General features: G+C 45.8%; 2 protein-coding genes across 3 annotated transcripts in view; one reads left to right on the top strand and one right to left on the bottom strand.

Annotated features, from left to right (window-relative positions):
* Positions 1–25,069, top strand: part of cnot6l (CCR4-NOT transcription complex, subunit 6-like) — a 114,023-nt gene that overhangs the window by 50,454 nt on the left and 38,500 nt on the right. For both annotated transcript variants that reach the window (XM_048537921.2, XM_048537931.2), the window contains exons 8-11: positions 1,220–1,374; positions 8,380–8,528; positions 13,605–13,838; positions 14,262–14,464. In XM_048537921.2, coding sequence (XP_048393878.1) covers positions 1,220–1,374; positions 8,380–8,528; positions 13,605–13,838; positions 14,262–14,464 — 741 coding nt within the window. The remainder of the gene's footprint in view (positions 1–1,219; positions 1,375–8,379; positions 8,529–13,604; positions 13,839–14,261; positions 14,465–25,069) is intronic.
* LOC132210523 (zinc finger CCCH domain-containing protein 18-like) overlaps positions 21,540–25,069 on the bottom strand; it is a gene marked incomplete at both ends in the record, with an annotated part of 5,097 nt that continues 1,567 nt past the window's right edge. The window contains one exon of the mRNA XM_059650951.1: positions 21,540–21,587. Within this exon, the coding sequence (XP_059506934.1) occupies positions 21,540–21,587 (48 nt within the window). The remainder of the gene's footprint in view (positions 21,588–25,069) is intronic.

Below are 25,069 nucleotides of genomic sequence, written 5' to 3'. Positions count from 1 at the left end.
GGCTTTGAACATCCAGCTTAAATAATGCTTCTGTCAAATGATGGTGTCACAACTAGGCAATTTATAAGTAACTGCTAGCATTTTTAAATTGGATTAAACATTTGAGAATTGGAAACCAGTTGCACTTTTGATTAGATCTAGAGAAACCTGATTTGTTTTGACATGTTGATTTGTAAATACCAAATTGAACTATTAAAAATTTTTGCTGATTTGGTGGATTGCAGCTTCCTCCTCATTTTCTTTATTTTTCACCTTCCTCGGCCTCGTCTTTTCCTTCCAACAAGGGAATTTACAGAGAGGGTGGCTTACAGCAAAATGGTGAGCGAGGAAAAGCTACCAGGAGATTTTCTGTGAATTGTCCACATGAGGTCAGAGAAATTTTAGGTGCTATCTCTTTCCCGGCTAAAAGCTTCTCTTGATCTGTCCATCATACAAAGCTGTAACCACTTGACCATGAGTCAGTCGAGACATTGTCACAATGCTGAGTTCTTTCTAGGAAGAACAGATAAAAAGAAGAATGAGATGGGCTAGCATTGCCATGGAAACAGTAAGCACAATCATGAAGAAGGGTATTGGCTCTGGTGAGGTAGAATCTGTATGAGTAGAGCTTAGAGACACCTGGTCTGTTGGACCAAGTAGAGGGAAGCCGTCCGAGACTGGGTATTATGTAATGAACAAAAGGAATAATTGACAGTCTGGTATTGCAACGTTCCTTGGGAAAGAGTGACCATGAAGAATACAATTTATCATTTTAGAATGGAGAGTGATGTAGTTGGTTCTCATACTGTGGCCCTGAATCCAAAAAAACGATTGTAAATAGAAAAGTTGTTTTGGATCCAGGTTTATCAGCCTTTTCTGTGAAATTTGTAATGATTGCCAGGAATTACATTTCAAAATGATTACGTTTGCCTTCTGATTTGTACCCAGTCCTGATTTGTACCCAGTATGGGCGGCACAGTGGCTCAGTGGTTAGCACTGCAGCCTCACAGATGTGCAGGCTAGGTGGATCGGCCATGCTAAATTGCCCGTAGTGTTCAGGGGGTGTGTGGGTTATAGGGGGAATGGGTCTGGGTGGGATGCTTCAAGGGGCAGTGTGGACTTATTGGGCCAAAGGGCCTGTTTCCACACTGTAGGGAATCTAATCTAATCTAATCATTCCTAATATTTTGTGTTTTAATGCATGTTCTAAACTTAAAATGTTTTTGTTTTTTATTAATAGGAAGTAGAAACAGAGCAATACTTTAACCTCTTTTTGCCCGAGTTGAAGCAACGTGGATACGATGGGTTCTTCTGTCCAAAATCTCGTGCCAAATTGATGTCAGAGCAAGAAAGAAAGCATGTTGATGGATGTGCAATATTCTTCAAAACAGAGAAGTATGTGTAGATACTTGGCTAATGTACTGCTTATGCCCTGGTCATCCACTGTTGATTGTTGTTTTGGGTTTGTTAATGTGTAACCTTTGTCAATTTTATTTGGACCCTGATGTAGCTGTTATTAATTGTGCTAATCACATGTACTTTGACTTTCACTGTCAACAGAATACAGCTGTATTCTGAACTTCTGAAATTTCATGAATGTACAGTGCAGGCTTACAAAGTAATATAAAGACAAGAATAGATGAAAGGCATTAGACTAATTTTAGTGTTAGTGTAAAAGATCTTGGGGTTTATTATCTTTCTAAAGCACTGAAGAAATTGCTTTTTCTAAATATTTTATCCTATGAACAAGGAACAAGAGTAGATTTCTCAGCCCTTTGAGTCTGCTCCACCATTCAGTGATATCATGGCTGCTCTAATTTTATCAGAGATAATGGGAACTGCAGATGCTGGAGAATCCAAGATAATAAAGTGGGAAGCTGGATGAACACAGCAGGCCAAGCAGCATCTCAGGAGCACAAAAGCTGACGTTTCGGGCCTAGACCCTTCATCAGAGAGGGGGATGGGGAGAGGGAACTGGAATAAATAGGGAGAGAGGGGGAAGGCGGACTGAAGATGGAGAGAAAAGAAGATAGGTGGAGAGGAGAGTATAGGTGGGGAGGTAGGGAGGGGATAGGTCAGTCCAGGGAAGACGGACAGGTCAAGGAGGTGGGATGAGGTTAGTAGGTAGGAAATGGAGGTGCGGCTTGGGGTGGGAGGAAGGGATGGTGAAAGGAAGGACAGGTTAGGGAGGCAGAGACATGCTGGGCTGGTTTTGGGATGCAGTGGGAGGAGGGGATGAGCTGGGCTGGTTTTGGGATGCAGTGGGGGGAGGGGACGAACTGGGCTGGTTTTGGGATGCGGTGGGGGAAGGGGAGATTTTGGCTGGTTTTGGGATGCGGTGGGGGAAGGGGAGGTTGCAGGAACAGCAACTCATATTCCGCTTGGGAACCCTGCAGCCCAATGGTATCAATATGGACTTCACCAGCTTCAAAGTCTCCCCTTCCCCCACTGCATCCCAAAACCAGTCCAGTTCGTCCCCTCCCCCCACTGCATCCCAAAACCAGCCCAGCCAGCCTCTGCCTCCCTAACCTGTTCTTCCTCTCACCCATCCCTTCCTCCCACCCTAAGCCGCACCTCCATTTCCTACCTACTAACCTCATCCCACCTCCTTGATCTGTCCGTCTTCCCTGGACTGACCTATCCCCTCCCTACCTCCCCACCTATACTCTCCTCTCCACCTATCTTCTTTTCTCTCCATCTTCAGTCCGCCTCCCCCTCTCTCCCTATTTATTCCAGAACCCTCACCCCATCCCCCTCTCTGATGAAGGGTCTAGGCCTGAAACGTCAGCTTTTGTGCTCCTGAGATGCTGCTTGGCCTGCTGTGTTCATCCAGCTCCACACTTTGTTATATTGGATGCTCTAATTTTATCCTCCACTCTACATTTTTGTGTACCCACGATAATCTTCTAGCCACCTTTGGTAAGCAATAATCTATCTACCTCTGCTTTAAAAATAACTTAAGATTCTACATCTGGTAATTTTTGAGGATGGGAATTCTGAAGGCACTCAACCCTCCTGAAAGAGAAAAGGTTTCCACATCTCTGTCTTAAATGGCATTTCCTTTATTTTTAAACTGATCTCTCGTTCTAGATTCTCCCACAGGAGGAAATATCCTTTCCACACCCACCCAGTCAACTGTTTGCAGAATCTTTTATGTTTCAACTAACTCACCTCTGACTCTCTGAACTCGAGGATATAGGGCTAGCCTTTCCTCAAGGCAGTCCACTCATACCAAGTATTAGTTTAATAAACCTTCTCTAAATTACTTTCAAAGCATTAACATTCTTCCTTAAGTACAGTGACCAGTGATTTATACAGAACTCCATATGCAGTCTTTCCAAGCTATGTATTACGGAAATGTGTCTTCGCTACCCTTGCGTTATTGCCCTCCCCCTAATAAAATATGAAATTCTATTAGTTTTCCTAATTACTTGCTATAACCACATGCTAACTTTTTGTGATTCATTCGTTGAGATGCCCAAATCTCTCTGCATCGCACAGTAATGCAATCATTTGCCATTTAAATAATATACTCCTTTTTTTTGCTAAAATGGGCAAATTTACTCTTTTTCCACATTTTAGTCTATTTGTCAGATTGTTACCTACTCACAATTTGTCTGTAGCCCTTCATAGGCTTCTGATGTCCTCTTCACAACTCCCTTTGTTCCCTTTCTTTGGGTCATGAGCAGATTTAGCTATCATACCTTTTGGTCCCTTCATCCAAATTGCAAATATAAATTTGTGAAGTGATGAGGTCCCAGCACCAGACCCTCTGTGCAGTATTACCCTTACCGCCTGCCAACCTACGAAAGATTTATCTCTTCGTAATCTCTACTTTCTGTTAGTCAGCCAGTCTTTGAGACTGATCAGTATGTTACCCCTATACAATAAGCTTTTATTTTCTGCAATGATGTTTGATGTGACATCTTTTCAAATGCCTTCTGCAAATATAATTACAGTACATCACTGGCTTTCCATTATCTACAGCACAAATTACTAATTCAAAGAATTCTAATAAATTAGTTGAACATAGTTTCCCTTTTTATAAAACTATTTTGGCTCTGCCTTAAACTTATCCAAGTGCCTGGTTATAATTCCATTAATAGTTTCTAACAACTTCTCTTTTCCATGTCCTTTTTGCAATTGCTTATCAGGTGCTCACATTTTATATGTAGTAATTGTAATGTGTTACTTGAGCGAGCTCTTAAATATTTACATAGGACTAGATCTTCCAATTAGAAAACTAGTTGCAGTGAATTTAAGTACATATCATTCCAGGCTGCAGTTGCACACTTCTGATTATGCTGTATGTACTTTTCTGCCTAACGCACAGTGCACAACAATTGTTTACCGACTTCATGGTGGTTAAGTGCTGTCTCTAGAGCATTGTGATATAATTTTAAAATCGATCTGACCTAAATACTGTGAAGTATTGAAAAATAAGCAAATTCTTGGAAGAATGAAATAAAAATGAGTGCATTGCATATTTAGTCATAAGCCGTAGAACATACAACAATACAGCACAGTACAGGCCCTTCATCCCACAATGTTGTGCTAAACGTTTATCCTAAACCTAATGTCTATCTAACCTTCCACCCCTACCTTATACTATCATTTGTGTGCCTATCTAATAGCTGCTTAAATTCCCCCAATGAGGCCAACTCCACTACCCTCTGCAGCAATGCATTCCACGCCCCTGTCACTGAAAGTAAAGAGCCTACCTCTGAAGTCTCCCCTATATCTACCTCCTCTCACTTGAAAACTATGCCCCCTCATAATAGCTACCTCCACTATAGGGAAAAAATCTCTGGCTGTCCACTCTATCTATACCTCAGCCATAATGTGAAGTTAATAGTTAAGACTTGAATAACAGTTGTTTTTGTATACACGTGTAAAAACTTGTGTCTTCATAGTATCTTAGAATCCCTACAGTGCGTAGAGAGATTATTTTGCCCACCAAAGAGTGTATGACCCAGTCTTAGCCCCCGACTATCCTTATAATCTCGCACTTAGCATGGCCAGTGCACCCAGGTTGACAGGGCTGTTAAGAAGGCATACAGTGTTTTAGCTTTTATTAATAGAGGGATCGAGTTCCGGAACCAAGAGGTTATGGTGAAGCTGCACAAAACTCTGGTGCAGCCGCATTTGGAGTATTGCGTACAGTTCTGGTCACCGCATTATAAGAAGGATGTGGAAGCTTTGGAAAGGGTGCAGAGGAGATTTACTAGGATGTTGCCTGGTATGGAGGGAAGGTCTTACGAGGAAAGGCTGAGGGACTTGAGGCTGTTTTCATTAGAGAGAAGAAGGTTGAGAGGTGACTTAATTGAAACATATACAATAATCAGAGGGGTGGATAGGGAGAGCCTTTTTTCTAGGATGGTGATGGCGAGCACGAGGGGGCATAGCTTTAAATTGAGGGGTGCAAGATATAGGACAGATGTCAGAGGTGGTTTCTTTCCTCAGAGTAGTAAGGGAATGGAAGGCTTTGCCTGCAACGGTAGTAGATTCGCCAACTTTAGGTACATTTAAGTCGTCATTGGACACGCATATGGACGTACATGGAATAGTGTAGGTTAGATGGGCTTGAGATCGGTATGACAGGTCAGCACAACATCGAGGGCCGAAGGGCCTGTACTGTGCTGTAATGTTCTATGTTCTATCTTTGGCCTGTGGGAGGAAACCAAAACACCCTGTGGAAGCCCAAGCAGACATTGGGAGAATACACAAACACCACACGGTCAGCCAAGGCTGAAATCAAATCTGGGTCCCTGGCACTGAGAGGCAGTAGCGCTAACTACTGGGCCATCTTGCTGCCCAGCCTTGAAACTCGCTCAAAGCAATGAGGTTTCAAATTTCTCTTCAAATCTGAATGGCCCCTAACTGGATCAGAACAGTGTTTACAAAAACCTTCAGTGGTATGAGATACTTAGGTGTTTCGTTTAGAGCCAGAATGACCCTCGAGAGTGGAACCTGCTGCAAGGTTAAAGTTAGATTTGAACGTATATCCATTGAAGTGAGCCTTCTGCCCATTTTTTTCAGTTACACCTACTTCTTGGGAGGATGTCTCTGAATGTAAATTAGCAAAAATCAGACACTCCTTATTTGAGTCTGAAAATTAGAGATTTGGCTCAGTTATCCATCATTCTCATGCATTTGAGCACTGAATATTCAGGAATCTGTTATCAGGAAAAGTTCAGGTTTCTTGTGAGGCATTTGACTCTTTTAAGAAAGTTAATTATATTACCATTCCGAGGATAAAATTATAAAACAATTTTAAAACGTGGCAATAAATCACAAGAAAATTATCTTATTTCTTGCTGTGCTTGCAAATCATGTTGTAATTTGAAGGGAGACTCAAAGCAAGAATAATTACAAGAAACCAAGGATCCTTCATTTGTAGATGGGCTATTACTGTGGCCACAATGGATTCAGTAGGCCGATCAATAGAAAACTGTAACAAGTCAAAAATGTTTGCGTGTGTACATGGGCAGCTCATTAATACTAAATGTTCTTGGCTATTTTAAGATGAGTTATTTAGTACATATCTCTGGATACCAATATGGAAGAAATTCCAGAGATAATGGATAAGAATAAATAGATGGGTTGCCATTTGCTTAATCCATAACGTAATTTTCTGCTGTTTACTTCGCCATTATATCTGACCACCTGTAAGTTTTTAACATGTTATAAGCCATCCCTACTCTGGGTATTCCTATTTTGTCTTTGTGGAGAGGAAAGAGACAAGGTGCATACTTAATAAGTAAATGACTGCAAACATTTGTCAGATGCTCACATTTTACATGTAGTAATTGTAATCTACCACTTGAGGGAACTTTTTTAAAAAATATTTACACAGGACTAGGTCTTCCAGTTGGAAGACAAGCATTGTATTGTATCCTGAAAGATGCACTTGATACTCTTCAAGTCCTTACTCACTAACTTGTCAGAGACAGCCAAGGGTTCCAATGCATTTACCTGAATAGTTATCCAGGAACGTTGGAATAATTTAAAATCTCTTTTAACTCTTCCCTGATTTTCACTGTAACCCCCTCCAAAAAAAAGTGATCCAACAACTCCCTCACCCACATATGTGCCACACTCACTTTGTCTCCATAGTTTTTTAATGAGCTGTGGGATCTTTAATCCTGGTGATGTAGAAAATATGGCATTTATATATTTAAAAGGAGATGTGGCTAGCTCCTTGTGCACTTATTTTGAACATGTTTAATATTGTAAGACAATTGGTGTATTTTCTATAGTTCTTGTTACATAAGTTTTGATTTATTTCTCTTCTAAATCATCTGTAAGATTTTTTATCTTGGTTCCTGGTCACTTGTATATAACCTGAGTTGTTTTTATTCCCATTGTAGACTCTAAGGAATGTGAGCCTAGAACTGTGGGCCAATTAGTGACAAATGCATTTTTTTATAATCTGTACACCCTATTACCATGAGTTGGAATGATATAGTCACTTCTCATTGTGTCTCTATCTGCTAAAGAATTGAGATCAGGTGGAACAAGAATAATGTCTGCTATATTCAGTGCCTTCCCATTCAAAATTATGGCATTTTGACGAACAGTCTTTCCCTAGATGTGGGTAAGACTAAGATTCATAGAATATTCGAATCCCTACAGTATGGAAATGGGCCCTTCGGCCCACCAAGTCAGGGGGTAGCATGGTGATTAGCACTGCTGCCTCACAGCGCCAGGGACCCCGGTTCAGTTCCACCCTTGGGCAACTGTTTATATGGAGTTTGCACATTCTCCTGGTGTCTGCATTGGGTTTCCACCGGGTACTCCGGTTTCCTCCCACAGTCTAAAGATGTGCAGGGTAGTTAGATTGGCCATGTTAAATTGCCCATAGTGTTCAGGGATGTGTCGTTTAGATGAGTTATAGGGGGATGGATTTGGATGGGATGGTCCAAGGGTCGGTGTGGACTTATTAGGCCAAAGGGCCTGTTTCCACACTTCAGGGATTCTAATGTAAATCGATGTAAACTCTATGTAACTGCACACCGATCCTCAGAGTATCCCCCAAAGACCCACCTAATCCACACATCTCTGAACACTACAGGAAATTTAGCATGGCCAAACCATCTAACCTGCACATCTTTGCACTGTGGGAGGTGACCCACGCAGATGCAGGGAGAATGTGTAAATTCAATAGACAGTTGCCCAAGGGTGGAATTGAACCCGGGTTCCTGGTGTGTTCATTTCTGGACAGCCTTATTAAAGTTTTAGCCTTTTCACTGTGCTTCTACAATATTGCTTGAATTTGTGAAACCTGCAGTTTTGAATTTGTTGTGATTTGTAATAACGTTTTTCTATGTTGATTTTAAAACATTTTCAGCCTTCTGTTTCTTTCCTTTTTTTGATTTTTCTCCTCTTCCTCCCTCACAGATTTGCACTGGTGCAGAAACACACAGTTGAATTCAACCAGTTGGCAATGGCTAATTCGGATGGCTCTGAAGCCATGTTAAATCGAGTGATGACAAAAGATAATATTGGAGTCGCAGTGCTTTTAGAGGTCCACAAGGATCTTTTTGGAGGTACCTGCTTTATGCTCTTAACACTGCAATTAAAAACCAGCCAATTGACTTATTTAGATAAAACTAGTATATGAAGATTTGACCAACAGCAGACTGAGGGCATAATTCCGATGCCTGGCTGATGTTCTTGGCGGAAAAACAAAATGCTTTGCTGCCACTAATAAGATTAAATTCATGATCAATTTATTATTATTTTCCAACTTGCATCAAAAAGGATCTCAGGCAACCAGCTAGAAACTGATAACAAAGTGTGAAGCTGGATGAACAGAGCAGGCCAAGCAGCATCTCTGGAGCACAAAAGCTGATGTTTCGGGCCTAGAAGGGTCGTGGCCTGCTGTGTTCATCCAGCTTCACACTTTGTTATCTTGGATTCTCCAGCATCCGTGGTTACCATGATCTCAGCTAGAAACTGATGTCCATTTCAAGCCCACTGACTCCCACAGCTACCTGGAATACACCTCCTCCCACCCACCCTCCTGCAAAAATTCCATCCCCTATTCCCAATTCCATCGCCTCTGCCACATCTGCTCCCAGGATGAGGCATTCCACTTCCGCAAATCCCAAATGTCCACGTTCTTCAAGGACCGCAAGTGCCCCCCGCAGTGGTCGAGAATGCCCTCGACTGTGTTTCCCGCAACACATCCCTCACATCCCACCCCTGCAATAACCGCCCAAAGAGAATCCCCCTAGTCCTCACATATCACCCCACCAACCTCCGGATCCAATGCATCATCCTCTGACACTTCCGCCATCTACAATCCGACCCCACCACCCAAGACATTTTTCCATCCCCACCCTTGTCTGCCTTCTGGAGAGACCACTCTCTCCAGGACTCCCTTGTCCGCTCCACACTCTCCTCCAACCCCACCACACCCGGCACCTTCCCCTGCCGCGCACAGGAAGTGCTACACTTGCCCCCACATCTCCTCCCTCACCCCCATCCCAGGCCCCAAGGTGACTTTCCATATCAAGCAGATGTTCACCTGCACATCTGCCAATGTGGTATACAGTATCCACTGTACTTGTTGTGGCTTCCTCTACATTGGGGAAACGAAGCAGAGGCTTGGGGACTGCTTTGCACAATACCCCCACTCGGTTTGCAATAAACAACTGCACCTGCCAGTCGTGAACCATTTTAACTCCCCCTCCCATTCCTTAGACGACATGCCCATGCTGGGCCTCCTGCAGTGCCACAATGATGCCACCCGAAGGTTGCAGGAACAGCAACTCCTATTCCGCTTGGGAACCCTGCAGCCCAATGGTATTGACTTCACAAGCTTCAAAATCTCCCTTCCCCCCCCCCACTGCATCCCAAAACCAGCCCAGTTCGTCCCTGCCTCCCTAACCTGTTCTCCTTCTCACCTATCCCCTCCTCCCACCTCAAGCCGCATCTCCATTTTCCACCTGCTAACCTCATCCCGTTTCCTTTACCTGTCCATCCTCCCCGGACTGACCAATCCCCTCCCTACCTCCCCACCTATACTCTTCTCTCCACCCATCTTCTCTATCCATCTTTGGTCTGCCTCCCCCTCGCTCCCTATTTATTTCAGAACCCTCTCCCCATCCCCCTTTTCTGATGGAAGGTCTAGGCCTGAAACGTCAGTTTTTGTGCTCCTGTGATGCTGCTTGGCCTGCTGTGTTCATCCAGCTTCACACTTGGCTATCTCGGATTCTCCAGCATCTGCAGTTCCCATTATCTCTGATACATATTTGCATTTCTTCTGTTTTTGACTCTTCCAATCATTTCCCCATTTCCTTTTTAAATAAAACAATGGACCTTGTAGGCCTTTTAATGCTAATTCCAGGAAATTTTGCTGGAAGTAAACCTGTACCACCCATTGTGACTTTAAAAAAAAATTGACTATCTCTCTCAGAATATGTTGTATTAACATTAATATGATCGATATACTCAAAGAACAGTGTCTGTGAAACAATATTTTTGATTCTATTTCTTTTTATTCATTCTGTTTTGTAAATGTTCAATACATATATAGCTGAAGATGTGTCGCAGATGCTTGAGAATGGCTGCTGACTGAACTGTTCCAAGATTTTTAAAAAATATAGGGTTATCTTAAGAATCCAGTCATTCGCATTGTTTTACCCTCCGTAAAACGCACTTGTGTGTATGTGGACATTTTTCAAAAGTAATTACAGTGATTGTAAATATGAGCACAATTTTGTACATTGGAAGGGGAAACCAGAAGTGGGGTAAACCTCATTGAGTGCTTTTGTATCTACAAAGGATGCTTTTCATTCTTTTCATTAGAAAGACCTATATTAATGTCTAATAGACAAATTTAGCTATGCCTTCTGTGAATCAACTATCCTAAAGGTTGCTCATTGGTTTGTAAAGTGGACCACTAGTCATTACGTTGCTGGATTGGAATATGGTGCCAGGCTAGGGTGGGTGTGTAGGTAAGTGGGTGTGCCTGCTTGTGTGTGCCTTTCTCTTTGTCGGTCTGAACTGGGTGAGATTTTGTTCTGTCTGAGGTTGTTGATTAAAAGTGCTTTGTAAGGAGATATTTTGTACAACTTCCAGCCAATTTTTCAAACACTTCCTTCAGTCCTTTTTCTATAGTCACTTTGTTCAGGAGCTATCTAGTTTTTCTCCTTCTCTCTTCCAATCATCACTACCACAGTCAACAAATGAAATACTGACTCAGTGAGCTCTTCCATTGGAGTTGCCTAGGTTAAGTTTTTTTTCTTGTAGGAAGAAGGGAAGCACCATTGGAGAGTTGAAAGACAGGCCAAGCTTGATAATTTTCCTATAGCCCTTGATTTGCCCACATTTTAAAAATTTGTGTTAAAATAACTATGCCTTGGATCTGAGTCAGAAGGTCCTGGCTTAAACACCTACTCCCGAGATTCAAGACACCACGCATGTTCTCCTCCTCCTCCAGAACGTCCAATTGCCCGGTCCCCAACACCTCATTTTCACTCTGGACATCCAGTCCCTATACACCTGCATTCCCCATGCCGATGACCTAAAAACTCTCTGCTTCTTCCTGTCCCGCAGACCTGACCAGTCCCCCTCCACTGACACCCTCATCCGTTTATCCGAACTCGTCCTCACCCTTAACAACTTCTCCTTTAATTCCTCCCACTTCCTACAGACAAAAGGGGTGGCCATGGGTACCCACATGGGCCCCAACTATGCCTGCCTTTTTGTAGGGTATGTGGAGCAATCCCTGTACCAAAGCTACACTGGCCCTATCCCCCATCTCTTCCTCCGTTACATTGATGACTGTTTCGGCGCCGCCTTGTGTTCCCATGATGAGCTCGAACAGTTCATTCACTTCAATTACACCTTCCACCCCAACCTTAAGTTCACCTGGACCAGCTCTGACACCTCTCTCTCCGTCCTGGACCTCTCCGTCTCCATTTCTGGCATCCACCTGGAAACCAATATCCATTTTAAACCTACCGACTCCCACAACTACCTGGAATATTCCTCCTCTCACCCACCTTCCTGTAAAAATGCTATCCCCTATTCCCAATTCCTTTGCGTCTGCCGCATCTGCTCCTGAGATGAGGCACTCCACTCCCAAACATCCCAGATGTCCTCTTTTTTTTTTCAAAAACCGCAACTTCCCCTCCACAGTGATCAAAAATGCCCTCGATCGTGTCTCCTGCATTTCCCGCAACTCATCCCTCACACCCCCATTCGCAATAATAGCCAAAACAGAGTCCCCCTTGTCCTTGCGTACCACCTGACCAATCTCCAAATCCAACGTATCATCCTCCGACATTTCCACCATTTGCAATCCAACCCTACCACCAAAGACATTTTCCCTCCCCACCCTTATGTGCTTTCCGGAGGGACCACTCTCTCCATGACTCCCCTGTCTGCTCCACACTCCCCTCCAGCCCCACCACCCTCCGCACTTTTCCCTGCAACCTGCCCCAACACCTCACCCCGATCCCAGGCCCGAGGAAGACTTTTCACATTAAACAGATGTTTACCTGCACATCTGTCAATGTTATATACTGTATCCGCTGTTCCTGTTGTGGCCTCCTCTACATTGGGGCAACCAAACGGAGGCTTGGGGACCGCTTTGCGGAACACCTACGCTCTGTTAGCAACAAACAACTACACCTCCCAGTTGCGAAACATTTCAAGTTTCCCCCCCCCCCCCGCCCCCACTCCTCAGATGACATGTCTATCCTGGGCCTCTTGCATTGCCACAATGATGCCCCTCGAAAAGATGCAGGAACAGCATCTCATATTTCACTTGGGAACTCTGCAGTCCAATGGTATCAATGTGGATTTCACAAGCTTCAAAATCTCCCTTCCCTCGACCACATGCCAAAACCAGCCCGGCTAGTCCGTGCCTAACCATTCCTCCCACCTCAAGCCCCACCCCCAAACCCGACCAACTAACCTCATCCAGCCTCGCTGACCTGTCCGTCCTCTCTGGACTGACCTATCCTCCCCTAACGCCCAACCTACATTCACCTTCACTGGCTCTAACCCTGCTTCTTTGACCTGTCTCCTCTCACCCTATCTTCTCCTTTATCCATCTTCTATCCGCCTCCTCCTGACTCCCTATCTATTTCAGAATTCCCTTCCCTTCCCCTGTTTCTGAAGAAGGGTCCCGACCTGAAATGCCAAGCTTTCCTGCTCCTCTGCTGCTTGGCCCGCTGTGTTCATCCAGCTTCACACCATGTTATCTCAGATTCTCCAGCATCGGCAGTTCCTACTGCCTCTCTTTCTGTATAATATTACTTTAGTATTATGTTGTTAAAGGTATCAAATTTCCGAATGTTAAGCTAAGCCCCAGTTTGGCCTCTCGGGTAGGTCTCTCTCGCGCTCGCTCGCTCAAAATACAATGTTGCTCTGGTGTCCACATCAACATTGGACTCTCAGGTTGCAACTAAACAAATGATCAGATCATTTCATTAATTGGTGTTTAGAGTTTGACTATTGGCTTTGCTACAGTACAGCAGTGACTGCAAAACAACTCTTTTGCCAGTAATGTGCCCTGGATTTCCCTGATCTTGTTAAAGGTGCTATACAAACGCAGGTTTGCTTGTTCTGTCAGTTGTTGCATGCCCTAAAAGTGTCATCCATTTTAGGTGTGAAGACACTTCAAGGAACAGAAAAGCAGCTCATTCTGGTTGCCAATGCACACATGCACTGGGACCCTGAGTATTCTGATGTGAAATTAATCCAAACCATGATGATTATCTCCGAACTCAAAACCATTCTAGAGAAGTCAGCTGCTTCTCTTAGGCCAAGCTGTCCTTCTGCAGATCCTAACTGCATCCCATTGGTGCTGTGTGCAGATCTCAATTCACTGCCAGATTCAGGTAAAACCATCAAGATCATTTACAGTGACTGTTATCTCTTGCCGTGCATATGAATTTGGAACGAAAATCTATCAATTTTGTTCGGATTGAGTAAAGCCAACCTTCTTTGTTCCTCATAATTGAAATATTTGCCCTTAAGTCCAGATCAATTTGTACATTTGAGTTACCTTTGTAAGAATGAGTGTCTTCAGGGAAAATAACACTAATCAAAATGGAATTGCAGGGAACATACTCAGTTTTGAATCTAATTATCTTATCCAACAATGTTTTAACTGTTTCGTGCAGTTGATGTTAAATTGTGTGTGTGTGTGTGTGTGCGTGTGTTGAAAAGATCAATTGTAGAATAGATGTTATTGCAAAGCAGATTGTAAATCAAAGTTACCAGCATTCAATCAACTGCATGCATTACTGATTGTTATGTAGGTGTTGTGGAATATTTGAGCACTGGAGGTGTTGCACAGAATCACAAGGACTTCAAGGAGCTGAGATATAACGAGTGTTTGATGAACTTCAGCTGTAATGGGAAGAATGGAACTTCTGATGGTAGAATTACTCATGATTTCCAACTCAAGAGTGCTTACGAAAACAACTTGATGCCTTACACAAATTACACTTTTGACTTTAAAGTAAGTAGTAACCATGACAAGTATGCTGTGGGTTTTCATTGAAAGGGCTTGTGGAATCCTTTTGTAGATTAATGCTGATATTTTTCACAGTTAATTGCTAGGTGTGAGAATGCGTATATAACTATTCTAGGTGTTGAAATACTATAAAATGAAATTTTACATTCTTTAAGAAAAACTGCATGCATTTTGGAATAAAAATTGGCTCAAAATGGTGTTTCTGAACAGTTATCTTCTAACTTGTTTAACAGTATGAGGAGGTACATTCTGCACTCATTGTTTTTAGGTTCTGATTCTTCCATTCATTTGAGAACATTTGTGGTCTGGAGCCTTTTTAAATGATCTTGTATTTCTCTTAATATTTTTAATTTAGCGCATTCTCATCTATGTGGAACTTTACACAAAGCATTTTAAAAATCCAAATACATCATATGTACAAGTTCTCTTTCATCTGTTCTACCAATAATATCCTCAAAAAATCTTAAGATTTGTCAAATATAATTTCCCTTTTATTTTATCCATTTTGACTTGGAAAATACCAGGGGGATTGCTCAAACTGCCCTGTTATTTCATCCTTTATAATATACTCTGGCATTTTGCCTCCTCCCCTGATAATAGTCTAAACAGTCTGTAATTTCCTGCTTTCTTTTTACCTCCTTTTTTAAAAAATGGTGTTTGCATTTGCAACTCTCAATCTATTAGGTGTATTCCAGAATCTGAAGAATTTTGGAAGCAGCCAACCAAAACATCAGCTGTTTCCATCGCCTCCCTCAGTATCCAGAATTATCAGGCCTTGGGTTTAACCAAGTTTCAGTCCAATACTTCATTTTTTAAACTAATGATTTCCTTCAATTCTTTCTTCCCAGCTCTAACAAAGACCCTTATTTCAGGTCCTAAGTCCACAGGAAGCTTTTCAGTGGAATGGTTGCCATCCTTTTCTGTTTTCCTGTAAATTCCCATCTTTTGCTTATCCCAGCAGTATCATGGCTCAATTTGAAAGGCTAGTCAGTGAAAATAAAAGTTTGTGTTATGTATGTGCCAAGCCAGAGATGCTGCATCCAATCAAAAACATCTTCACATGTTATGGCGATGTTATTAGAGTGCTGCTTTGTGTCTGTATACTTGTGTTAACTGAGTTGACAATAATTTAACATGCTGACAGTCCAGTTTTTAAGGAATTGGTTTGAGAGGTTTTTTTTGCAAGTTTTCTTATAAAGTGTTTATCACAAGATACGTATTCTTGCTGAAGCCACATCATTTGGTACTTTGCCATGTTCAGTCATGTGGTTGAGGACTTGTGCTGTGGTTTTATTTGAGATTGCTTTGCTTTGGCATCCAACCAGCTCTCTTTCAAGCAGCCAATGGGTTTAAATGGAAGCAGCTCTAAGTTTTTCAGAAAAAAACACACTTGGGAAGTACTGATACTGTAAGAATGCCGAAAAAAGTGAAGTTGGGATTGAAGGCAATTCTTCCAGAGTAATCCAAAGTGAATAATAATAGTATTTCTCAGGTGACAGCCCAAGGGCTGTTTCTGTTCACAATATATAAATAACTTGTATCCAAGCCAGGTGAAGTAAGGGACCAAGGGCAGCACCCACAAGCTTGTGTTTTCAAATGAACTTGTTGATCTATAACCCGGTGTTGTCCGACATCTGACCTTGTCTGCCCCAGTCCTCCAACAGGCGCTTCCACATCCTTGATATTAATTCATACATATTTAGTGAGTTTGCTAAATGTGTGTACATAGCTGTTTGAAGATTTCTTGCAGAGAGGCAAAACCATAAATATGGAAGAAACAGAAATTGCTGGAGATGCTCAGCAGGCCTGGCAGAGTTAACTTTTCGGGTCCATTGACTGTTCTGAAGAAGGGTCATTGGGCTCAAAACTATTTTCACTCCATAGATTTTGCCAGACCTGCTGAACATCTCCAGCAATTGTTTTGCTTTTGTTTCAGATTTCTAGCATCTACAGCTTTTTGTCTTACCATAAAAGGTGAGAGCAATCCCAAATGGTAGTTTCCCAAGTATATTGGAAGTCATTGAGCAAATGTGAATTTATAATTTTGAAAAACATTTGGATGGAAGCCTGAAGTTGAGCCAAGGAACTTATGTAAACTGGAACCAGAGAATACCAGTTCTATACCAAACTTTCCACTTCAAGGTTCCTTGTGGACGACATCTGAAGGTTGATATTTTTTGCACCTGGAAAAAATCTCTAGCTGATGGCAGTTTAGTGATATCATCTGCTCATCCAAAAGAGTACTTCGACCTTCTCCCAGATGTTCTTCTCTTGTGTGACGGACAAAAGACAGAGTCAATTCAGAATTTAATTAAACAAACTCTTTATTTAACTCTGAGGTATCAATATAAAATATATATATTTGTTGCAACTCACTCAGGTAATAAGAACTGCAGATGCTGGAGTCAGAAATAACAGTGTGGAGCTAAAGGAACACAACAGGTCAGAAGAAGGGTCCTGACCCAAAACATCAACGTTCCTGCTTCTCTGCCTGGCCTGCTGTGGTCCTCCAGCTCCAAAGGTGCTATCTCACATGTCTTGCTATGTTTAATTCTTATTTCATTTAACTTAATTTCTACTTTAACTCACTTAATTTAAAGTTACTTTAACTTAATTCATGTTTGACTCAGACTCTAACATTAACATTAACTCTGTAAGTTTGGCTTGAAACAAATACTACCCCAATTTGCTCTTGGTGTAGATCTTACTTTGTAGTTCTTTGTATCTCTGAAGATAACTTCAGGGCACATATTCTGCAAATGTGGATCTCAACTGGTTACTCCTGCAAAATCCTTTTTGCTGGGAACTTTTACCCCACAGTGTGCTAGTTCATGCAGAAACTTCTCTGGCACACAGCCAGTGAATTGACCAAACCTGATCACAATGTTTGAACCCAGCCAATGGGATTTACTGGTAAACAATTCCCAAATGTTTACTGTCAATAAAATGTGGAACTGGAGAAGCACAGCAGGCCAGACAGCATTGGAAAAGCAGAAAAGTCAACATTTCATGTTTGGACCCTTCATCAGGACTGGGAAGGGAGCTCAAAAATAAATAGAGGGAGGGGGCTGGGGCTGGGGGAAAGGCAGGTCGGATGATTATAGATGGATGCAGGTAGGGGGTTGTAGAGACTGTTCAGTGGGAAGGGTGGAGTGGATAGGTGAGAAGGAAGATGGACAGGTTGTGTCAGGTCAAGGAAGCGGGAATGAGATGGAAGACTGGACATGGAGGAGGTGGAGGTGGGAAGATTTTGAAGCTGGTGAACCCTCAACAATTTTTCCTTGACTCCTGTCACTTCCTGTAAACCAAAGGGGTGGCTATGGGCACCCATATGTGTCCCAGCTATGCCTGCCTCTTTGTAGGATATGTGGAACAGTCACTCTTGGTGCAGCTGCACTGGCACCAATCCTCACCTCCTTTGTCTGCTACATTGACTGTATCGACGCTGCCTCTTGCTTCCAGAAGGAGCTCGAACAGTGCATCCATTTCACCAACCCCTTTCACCCTGACCTCAAGTTCATCTGGACTGTCTCTGACACCTCCCTCCCCTTCCTGGACCTCCCCGGCTCCATCTTCATCAACCAACATAGCACCAACGTCCATTTCAAACCCATTGATTCTACAGCTACTTTGACTCCATCTCCTGTCACCTGCTCTCCTGTAATAATGCAATCCCATACTCCCAATTACTCCACCTCATCTGCTTCCAGGATGAAACACACCACTGCTCCTACGTCAAGGACCATAATTTCGTCTCTTCTGTGATTTATAATGCCTTAAACAACCACCTGCATTTCCCGCACTTCTGCCCTCAAACCTCCTCCCTTCAACAACAATAAGGATGGAGTCCCCCTGGTCCTTTTGTACCACCCCACTAATCTCCAAATCCAATGCATCATCCTCTGCTATTTTTGTCACGTGCAATCAGACCCCACCACCAAAAACCATATTTCCTTCCCTACCCATATTTGCCTTATGTAGGGATCACTCTCTCCATGACTCCCTGGTCTGCTGCACACTCCCCACCAAACCTACCACTCCCAGCACCTTTTCCATGCAACCGCAGGAAGTGCTACACCTGCCCATACACCTCCACCCTCCCCTCCATCCAAGGTCCCAGACAATCCCTGGAAATTTGACAGAGATTGATGTGTGCATCTTCTAACCTGGCTTATTGCATGTGTCGCACGCAACATGACATCCTTAATGTCGGTGAGACCAAACGCTGATTCAATGACTGATTCGTACCCTCTGTACGCTCCAAACATCATCACCTTCCAGTTGCCAGCCATTTCAACTCCCCCCTCTGCTCCCTTGGCGACATGCCTATCTTGGGCCTCCTCTGCTGCCAAAGTGAGGCCACGCGTGAACTAGAGGAATGACACCTTGTATTCCACTTAGGGAGGTTACAGCCTGATGGCCTCAACATAGAATTCACCGGCTTCAAAATCTTCCCATTCCCAGCCTCATTCTATGTCCAGCCCTCCCTTTCATTCCCTCCACCTTGAGCTGACATAGCCTTTCCATCTTCCTTCTCACCTGTCTGCTCCGCCCTTCCCACTGACTAGTCTCTACAAACCCCTACCTATACCCACCTATACCATGCCACCTACCTTTCCCCTGGCCTTCCCACTCCACTCCTTCATAGAAATATAGTAGATAGGATCAGGAGGCGGCCATTCGGCCTTTCAGGCCTGCTCTGCCAATCTTCACAATCATGCCTGATCATCCAACTCAATAGCCTAATCTTGCTTTGTCCCCATAACCTTTTGATCCCATTCACCCCAATGCTATATCTAGTCACCTCTTTGCACCAACTACTTCCTGTGATAATGAATTCCACTCTTTTGGGTGAAAAAAATGCCTCCTCATCTCTGCCTGAAATCATCTACTCTGAATCCTTATACTTTGACCTGTGATTCTGGACACACCCACTTTCGGAAACACCCTCCCTGCATCTACCTGTCCAGTCCTGTTAGAAGTTTATAAGTCTCTGTGAAATTCCACATCCCTCTACACTTAATTTCAGGTACCTGTAGAATTCGATGAATATTTTTACCCCCAGTGACATGAGAAGTCATTGATTTTATGTCCCCTAATTTATCTATAGCACATTCTAGAATCAAAAATGTTGTTTGTGGTCCCTGTTTTGTGTAAATAAAATACCTGCATTTGATAATCTTAAAAAAATAGCAGTCCTGAAGAAGGGTAATACCCAAAATGTTCACTGTTGCTTTCGGGCTGTTAGATACCGTCAGGCTTGCTGTGTTCTTCCAGCCTCCTCTTTGTCTACCTTGAATTTCAGTACCTGCAGGTTTTTCTTTTCAAGGGCTATGGAATACATGAGTTTTGACTGTCCATTTTAAGAAATAGCGAACTGAGTTAGTGGCTTGGTTTAAGAGTCTTTAATGCAAGATGCTTGAGTGTGGCGATGGGGTGTTTCTTCAGTGTAAGAGCATCTGTAAGCATAATGCTGAGATAAATCTTTCTAATGTTTGAAAAGGAATAATTCCAGTAGTTTTTGTGCGATTTATAGTAGTTTTTCTTCGATGTAACAACGTGATCTTTTGTTAAATATACATTGGCAGCCTCTTGTGAATATGTTCAATATCTGACTTTCTAGTAAACAAAGGAAGATTAAAACTTGTCCATCAAGCCAGGTTTTACTGTGCGCTCTGACATGCCCAGTATCTCCATGGGGTCATAAACTGTTCAAACACCTTAATGATGGGCTAAGGCAGCAACAGAGAAGGAAAATGAAGAAAACAAGTTACATTCTGGGTCCCATTAACTAGTTGGGATACCTCTCCTCTGTGCCCAAAGACCTGAGTCAAAAAAAACTTTTTTTTGGTTTCATTAAGACCCCGGGTTGATGTCATCCTTGAAGTAAGAGATAATAACTGTGACACTTGAGGCAGGCTAGCTTTTCATTGATTGAGTACACTCTTTAATCCTAAGCAGAAGTGCATTATATGAAGCTAACCCTTCCACAGTGGATCTGATGTGCTAAAGGGTCATCATTTTGGATATAAGCATAACAATCTTGGGAATTCAGTCTCAGTAGTAACGTGATGACACTTATTAGTTGTGGAAGAAAATAGCATGACACAACATGGCTCAGTTGGTGTTGGGGGTTGTGGGGTATAAAAAAAGCACAAAGGCTAAAATGGGAAAAACCCTTTCTTCAAAACCCAGTGACGTCCAAATTGATGCAAAGTAACCAGATAAGATGGATACCGTGGGTAGGGAAAGAAACCAAAGCTAGGAGTCTATTTCCAGCACAAGACAAATCACAATGAATGACTTATTTTCTTTTGGTTTTCTTTTGATTCCTTCTGATTCTTTGATAGTAATTTGAGGTTGTGAACATGACCAACAGTCAATTTTTGATTTACAAATTCAGGATTCACCCTTTCAGTGTCCCAAAAGTGGTTGCTTTCCTTTGCTTTCAATAGGGGATCTGCAGAGGGCGCAGCTTGCAGAGAAAGGTGATAGAGAATAAATAGAGACACTATGCTTCCAGCACAGGAGGCAATCAATGGTCGGCACAACATTGTGGGCTGAAGGGCCTGTTCTGTGCTGTACTGTTCTATGTTCTATGTTCTAAGTGCTTGTCACCATGGTGAGCCCTTGACCCCACAAAACTGATTCTGAAATAACTAACCACATCAAATGACAATTCCTGGGCAAGATTGCTTTAAATGCATACAGGCAGTGCTATTGTGTTTAGACTTTCCCGCTGTGCTTAAATAAAGCAACATTGTAGATACATAGCAACATGGTCAAGTAACTTGCTTTTAAAACTGCAAATATCTTACACCATTTCCCTGGTTTCTCCCATTTGAGCCTTTCTGCTTGGTTGTAGGCATCATGTGATCAGTTTGGATATGTTCTTCATGTATAGTAACATAAGTAGGTCAGGGTGTTGCTGTTTTGAGTATCTCTCTCTCTATCTATCTCTCTCTCTCTCTCATTTCTCTCTCTCTCTGTCTGGTCTCTCTGTTTTCTCTCTCTCTCTCTCTCTCTCTCTCTCTCTCTCTCTCTGTGTCTGTCTCTCTCTCTCTCTCTCTCTCTCTCTCTCTCTTGTTTTCTCTCTCTCTCTCTCTCTCTCTCTCTCTGTTTTCTCTCTCTCTCTGTCTGTGTGTTTTCTCTCTCTCTCTCTCTCTCTCTCTCTATATGTCTTGTGCTGGCCCTCACCCTCGCGCTTGCCCTCGCTCGCCCTCGCCCTCGCGTCTCTCTCTCTTGTCGTGTGCCTCTCGCGATTGCCCTCAGCCCTCGCCCACGCCCTTGCCCACGTCCTCGGCGCTTGCCCTTGCTCTCACCCTCGCTCGCCCTCCACGCCCTCGCCCACGCCCTCGCCCTCGCGTCTCTCTCTCTTGTCGGGTGCCTCGCGCGCTCTCTGTCTGTCGGGTGCCTCGCGCGCGCTCTCTGTTTGTCGGGTGCCTCGCGCGCTCTCTGTTTGTCGGGTGCCTCGCGCGCTCTCTGTCTGTCGGGTGCCTCGCGCGCTCTCTGTCTGTCGGGTGCCTCGCGCGCTCTCTGTCTGTCGGGTGCCTCGCGCGCTCTCTGTCTGTCGGGTGCCTCGCGCGCTCTCTGTCTGTCGGGTGCCTCGCGCGCATCTCTGTCTGTCGGGTGCCTCGCGCGCTCTCTGTCTGTCGGGTGCCTCGCGCGCTCTCTGTCTGTCGGGTTGCCTCGCGCGCTCTCTGTCTGTCGGGTGCCTCGCGCGCTCTCTGTCTGTCGGGTGCCTCGCGCGCTCTCTGTCTGTCGGGTGCCTCGCGCGCTCTCTGTCTGTCGGGTGCCTCGCGCGCTCTCTGTCTGTCGGGTGCCTCGCGCGCTCTCTGTCTGTCGGGTGCTCGCGCGCTCTCTGTCTGTCGGGTGCCTCGCGCGCTCTCTGTCTGTCGGTGCCTCGCGCGCTCTCTGTCTGTCGGGGTGCCTCGCGCGCTCTCCTGTCTGTCGGGTGCCTCGCGCGCTCTCTGTCTGTCGGGTGCCTCGCGCGCTCTCTGTCTGTCGGGTGCCTCGCGCGCTCTCTGTCTGTTGTGTGCCTCTCGCTCTCTCTCTCTCTGTCGTGTGCCTCTCGCTCTCTCTCTCTCTCTGTCGTGTGCCTGTCTCTCTCGCGCTCTCTCTGCCGTGTGCCTCTCGCGCTCTCTCTCTCTGCCGTGTGCCTCTCGCGCTCTCTCTCTCTGCCGTGTGCCTCTCGCGCTCTCTCTCTCTGCCGTGTGCTCTCGCGCTCTCTCTCTCTGCCGTGTGCCTCTCGCGCTCTCTCTCTCTGTCGTGTGCCTGTCTCTCCTCGCGCTCTCTCTGTCGTGGTGCCTCTCGCGCTCTCTCTCTCTGCCGTGTGCCTCTCGCTCTCTCTCTCTCTGTCCGTTGTGCCTCTCGCTCTCTCTCTCTGTCGTGTGCCTGTCTCTCTCGCGCTCTCTCTCTCGCTGTCGAGTGCCTGTCTCTCTCGCTGTCGAGTGCCTGTCGCTCTCGCTTCGAGTGCCTGTCGCTCTCGCTGTCGAGTGCCTGTCGCTCTCGCTGTCGAGTGCCTGTCGCTCTCGCTGTCGAGTGCCTGTCGCTCTCGCTGTCGAGTGCCTGTCGCTCTCGCTGTCGAGGCCTGTCGCTCTCACTGTCGAAGTGCCTGTCGCTCTCGCTGTCGAGTGCCTGTCGCTCTCGCTGTCGAGTGCCTGTCGCTCTCGCTGTAGAGTGCCTGTCGCTCTCGCTGTCGAGTGCCTGTCGCTCTCGCTGTCGAGTGCCTGTCGCTCTCGCTGTCGAGTGCCTGTCGCTCTCGCTGTCGAGTGCCTGTCGCTCTCGCGGTCGAGTGCCTGTCGCTCTCTTGCTGTCGAGTGCCTGGTCGCTCTCGCTGTCGAGTGCCTGTCGCTCTCGCTGTCGAGTGCCTGTCGCTCTCGCTGTCGAGTGCCTGTCGCTCTCGCTGTCGAGTGCCTGTCGCTCTCGCTGTCGAGTGCCTGTCGCTCTCGCTGTCGAGTGCCTCTCGCTCTCGCTGTCGAGTGCCTCTCGCTCTCGCTGTCGAGTGCCTGTCGCTCTCGCTGTCGAGTGCCTGTCGCTCTCGCTGTCGAGTGCCTGTCGCTCTCTCGCTGTCGAGTGCCTGTCGCTCTCGCTGTCGAGTGCCTCTCGCTCTCGCTGTCGAGTGCCTGCTCGCTCTCGCTGTCGAGTGCCTCTCGCTCTCGCTGTCGAGTGCCTCTCGCTCTCGCTGTCGAGTGCCTCTCGCTCTCGCTGTCGAGTGCCTCTCGCCTCGCTGTCGAGTGCCTCTCGCTCTCGCTGTCGAGTGCCTCTCGCTCTCGCTGTCGAGTGCCTCTCGCTCTCGCTGTCGAGTGCCTCTCGCTCTCTCGCCTGTCGAGTGCCTCTCTCGCTCTGTCGAGTGCCTCTGCTCTCAGCTGTCGAGTGCCTCTCGCCTCTCGCTGTCGAGTGCCTCTCGCTCTCGCTGTCGAGTGCCTCTCGCTCTCGCTGTCGAGTGCTCTCGCTCTCGCTGTCGAGTGCCTCTCGCTCTCGCTGTCGAGTGCCTGTCGCTCTCGCTGTCGAGTGCCTGTCGCTCTCGCTGTCGAGTGCCTGTCGCTCTCGCTGTCGAGTGCCTGTCGCTCTCGCTGTCGAGTGCCTGTCGCTCTCGCTGTCGAGTGCCTGTCGCTCTCGCTGTCGAGTGCCTGTCGCTCTCGCTGTCGAGTGCCTGTCGCTCTCGCTGTCGAGTGCCTGTCGCTCTCGCTGTCGAGTGCCTGTCGCTCTCGCTGTCGAGTGCCTGTCGCTCTCGCTGTCGAGTGCCTGTCGCTCTCGCTGTCGAGTGCCTGTCGCTCTCGCTGTCGAGTGCCTGTCGCTCTCGCTGTCGAGTGCCTGTCGCTCTCGCTGTCGAGTGCCTGTCGCTCTCGCTGTCGAGTGCCTGTCGCTCTCCGCTGTCGAGTGCCTCTCGCTCTCGCTGTCGAGCTGCCTCTCGCTCTCGCTGTCGAGTGCCTCTCGCTCTCTCGCTGTCGAGTGCCCTCTCGCTCTCGCTGTCGAGTGCCTCTCGCTCTCGCTTCAGAGTGCCTCTCGCTCTCGCTGTCGAGTGCCTCTCGCTCTCGCTGTCGAGTGCCTCTCGCTCTCGCTGTCGAGTGCCTCTCGCTCTCCGCTGTCGAGTGCCTCTCGCTCTCGCTGTCGAGTGCCTCTCGCTCTCGCTGTCGAGTGCCTCTCGCTCTCGCTGGTCGAGTGCCTCTCGCTCTCGCTGTCGAGTGCCTCTCGCTCTCGCTGTCGAGTGCCTCTCGCTCTCGCTGTCGAGTGCCTCTCGCTCTCGCTGTCGAGTGCCTCTCGCTCTCGAGTCGCACTCTCGCTCTCGTCGCACGACTCGCAGCTCTGTCGGGTGCCCTGTCTCCCTTGCTATCGCTTGCCTCTCGCTCTCTCGCACTCTCCGCTCTGTCGGGTGCCTGTCTCCCTTGCTATCGCGTGCCTCTCGCTCTCTTCGCACTCTCGCTCTGTCGGGTGCCTGTCTCCCTTGCTATCGCGTGCCTCTCGCTCTCTCTCTCTCTGTCGTGTCCCTCTCGCTCTCTCTCTCTCTCTGTCGTGTGCCTCTCGCTCTCGCGCTCTCTCTCTCTCTCTGTCGTGTGCCTCTCGCGCGCTCTCTCTCTCTGTCGTGTG

This window comes from Stegostoma tigrinum, chromosome 1 (assembly GCF_030684315.1).
Source record: "Stegostoma tigrinum isolate sSteTig4 chromosome 1, sSteTig4.hap1, whole genome shotgun sequence".
Lineage (NCBI taxonomy): Eukaryota > Metazoa > Chordata > Chondrichthyes > Orectolobiformes > Stegostomatidae > Stegostoma > Stegostoma tigrinum.
Note: the sequence above shows the minus strand (reverse complement) of the source record. Positions and strands in the feature narration are given on the sequence as shown.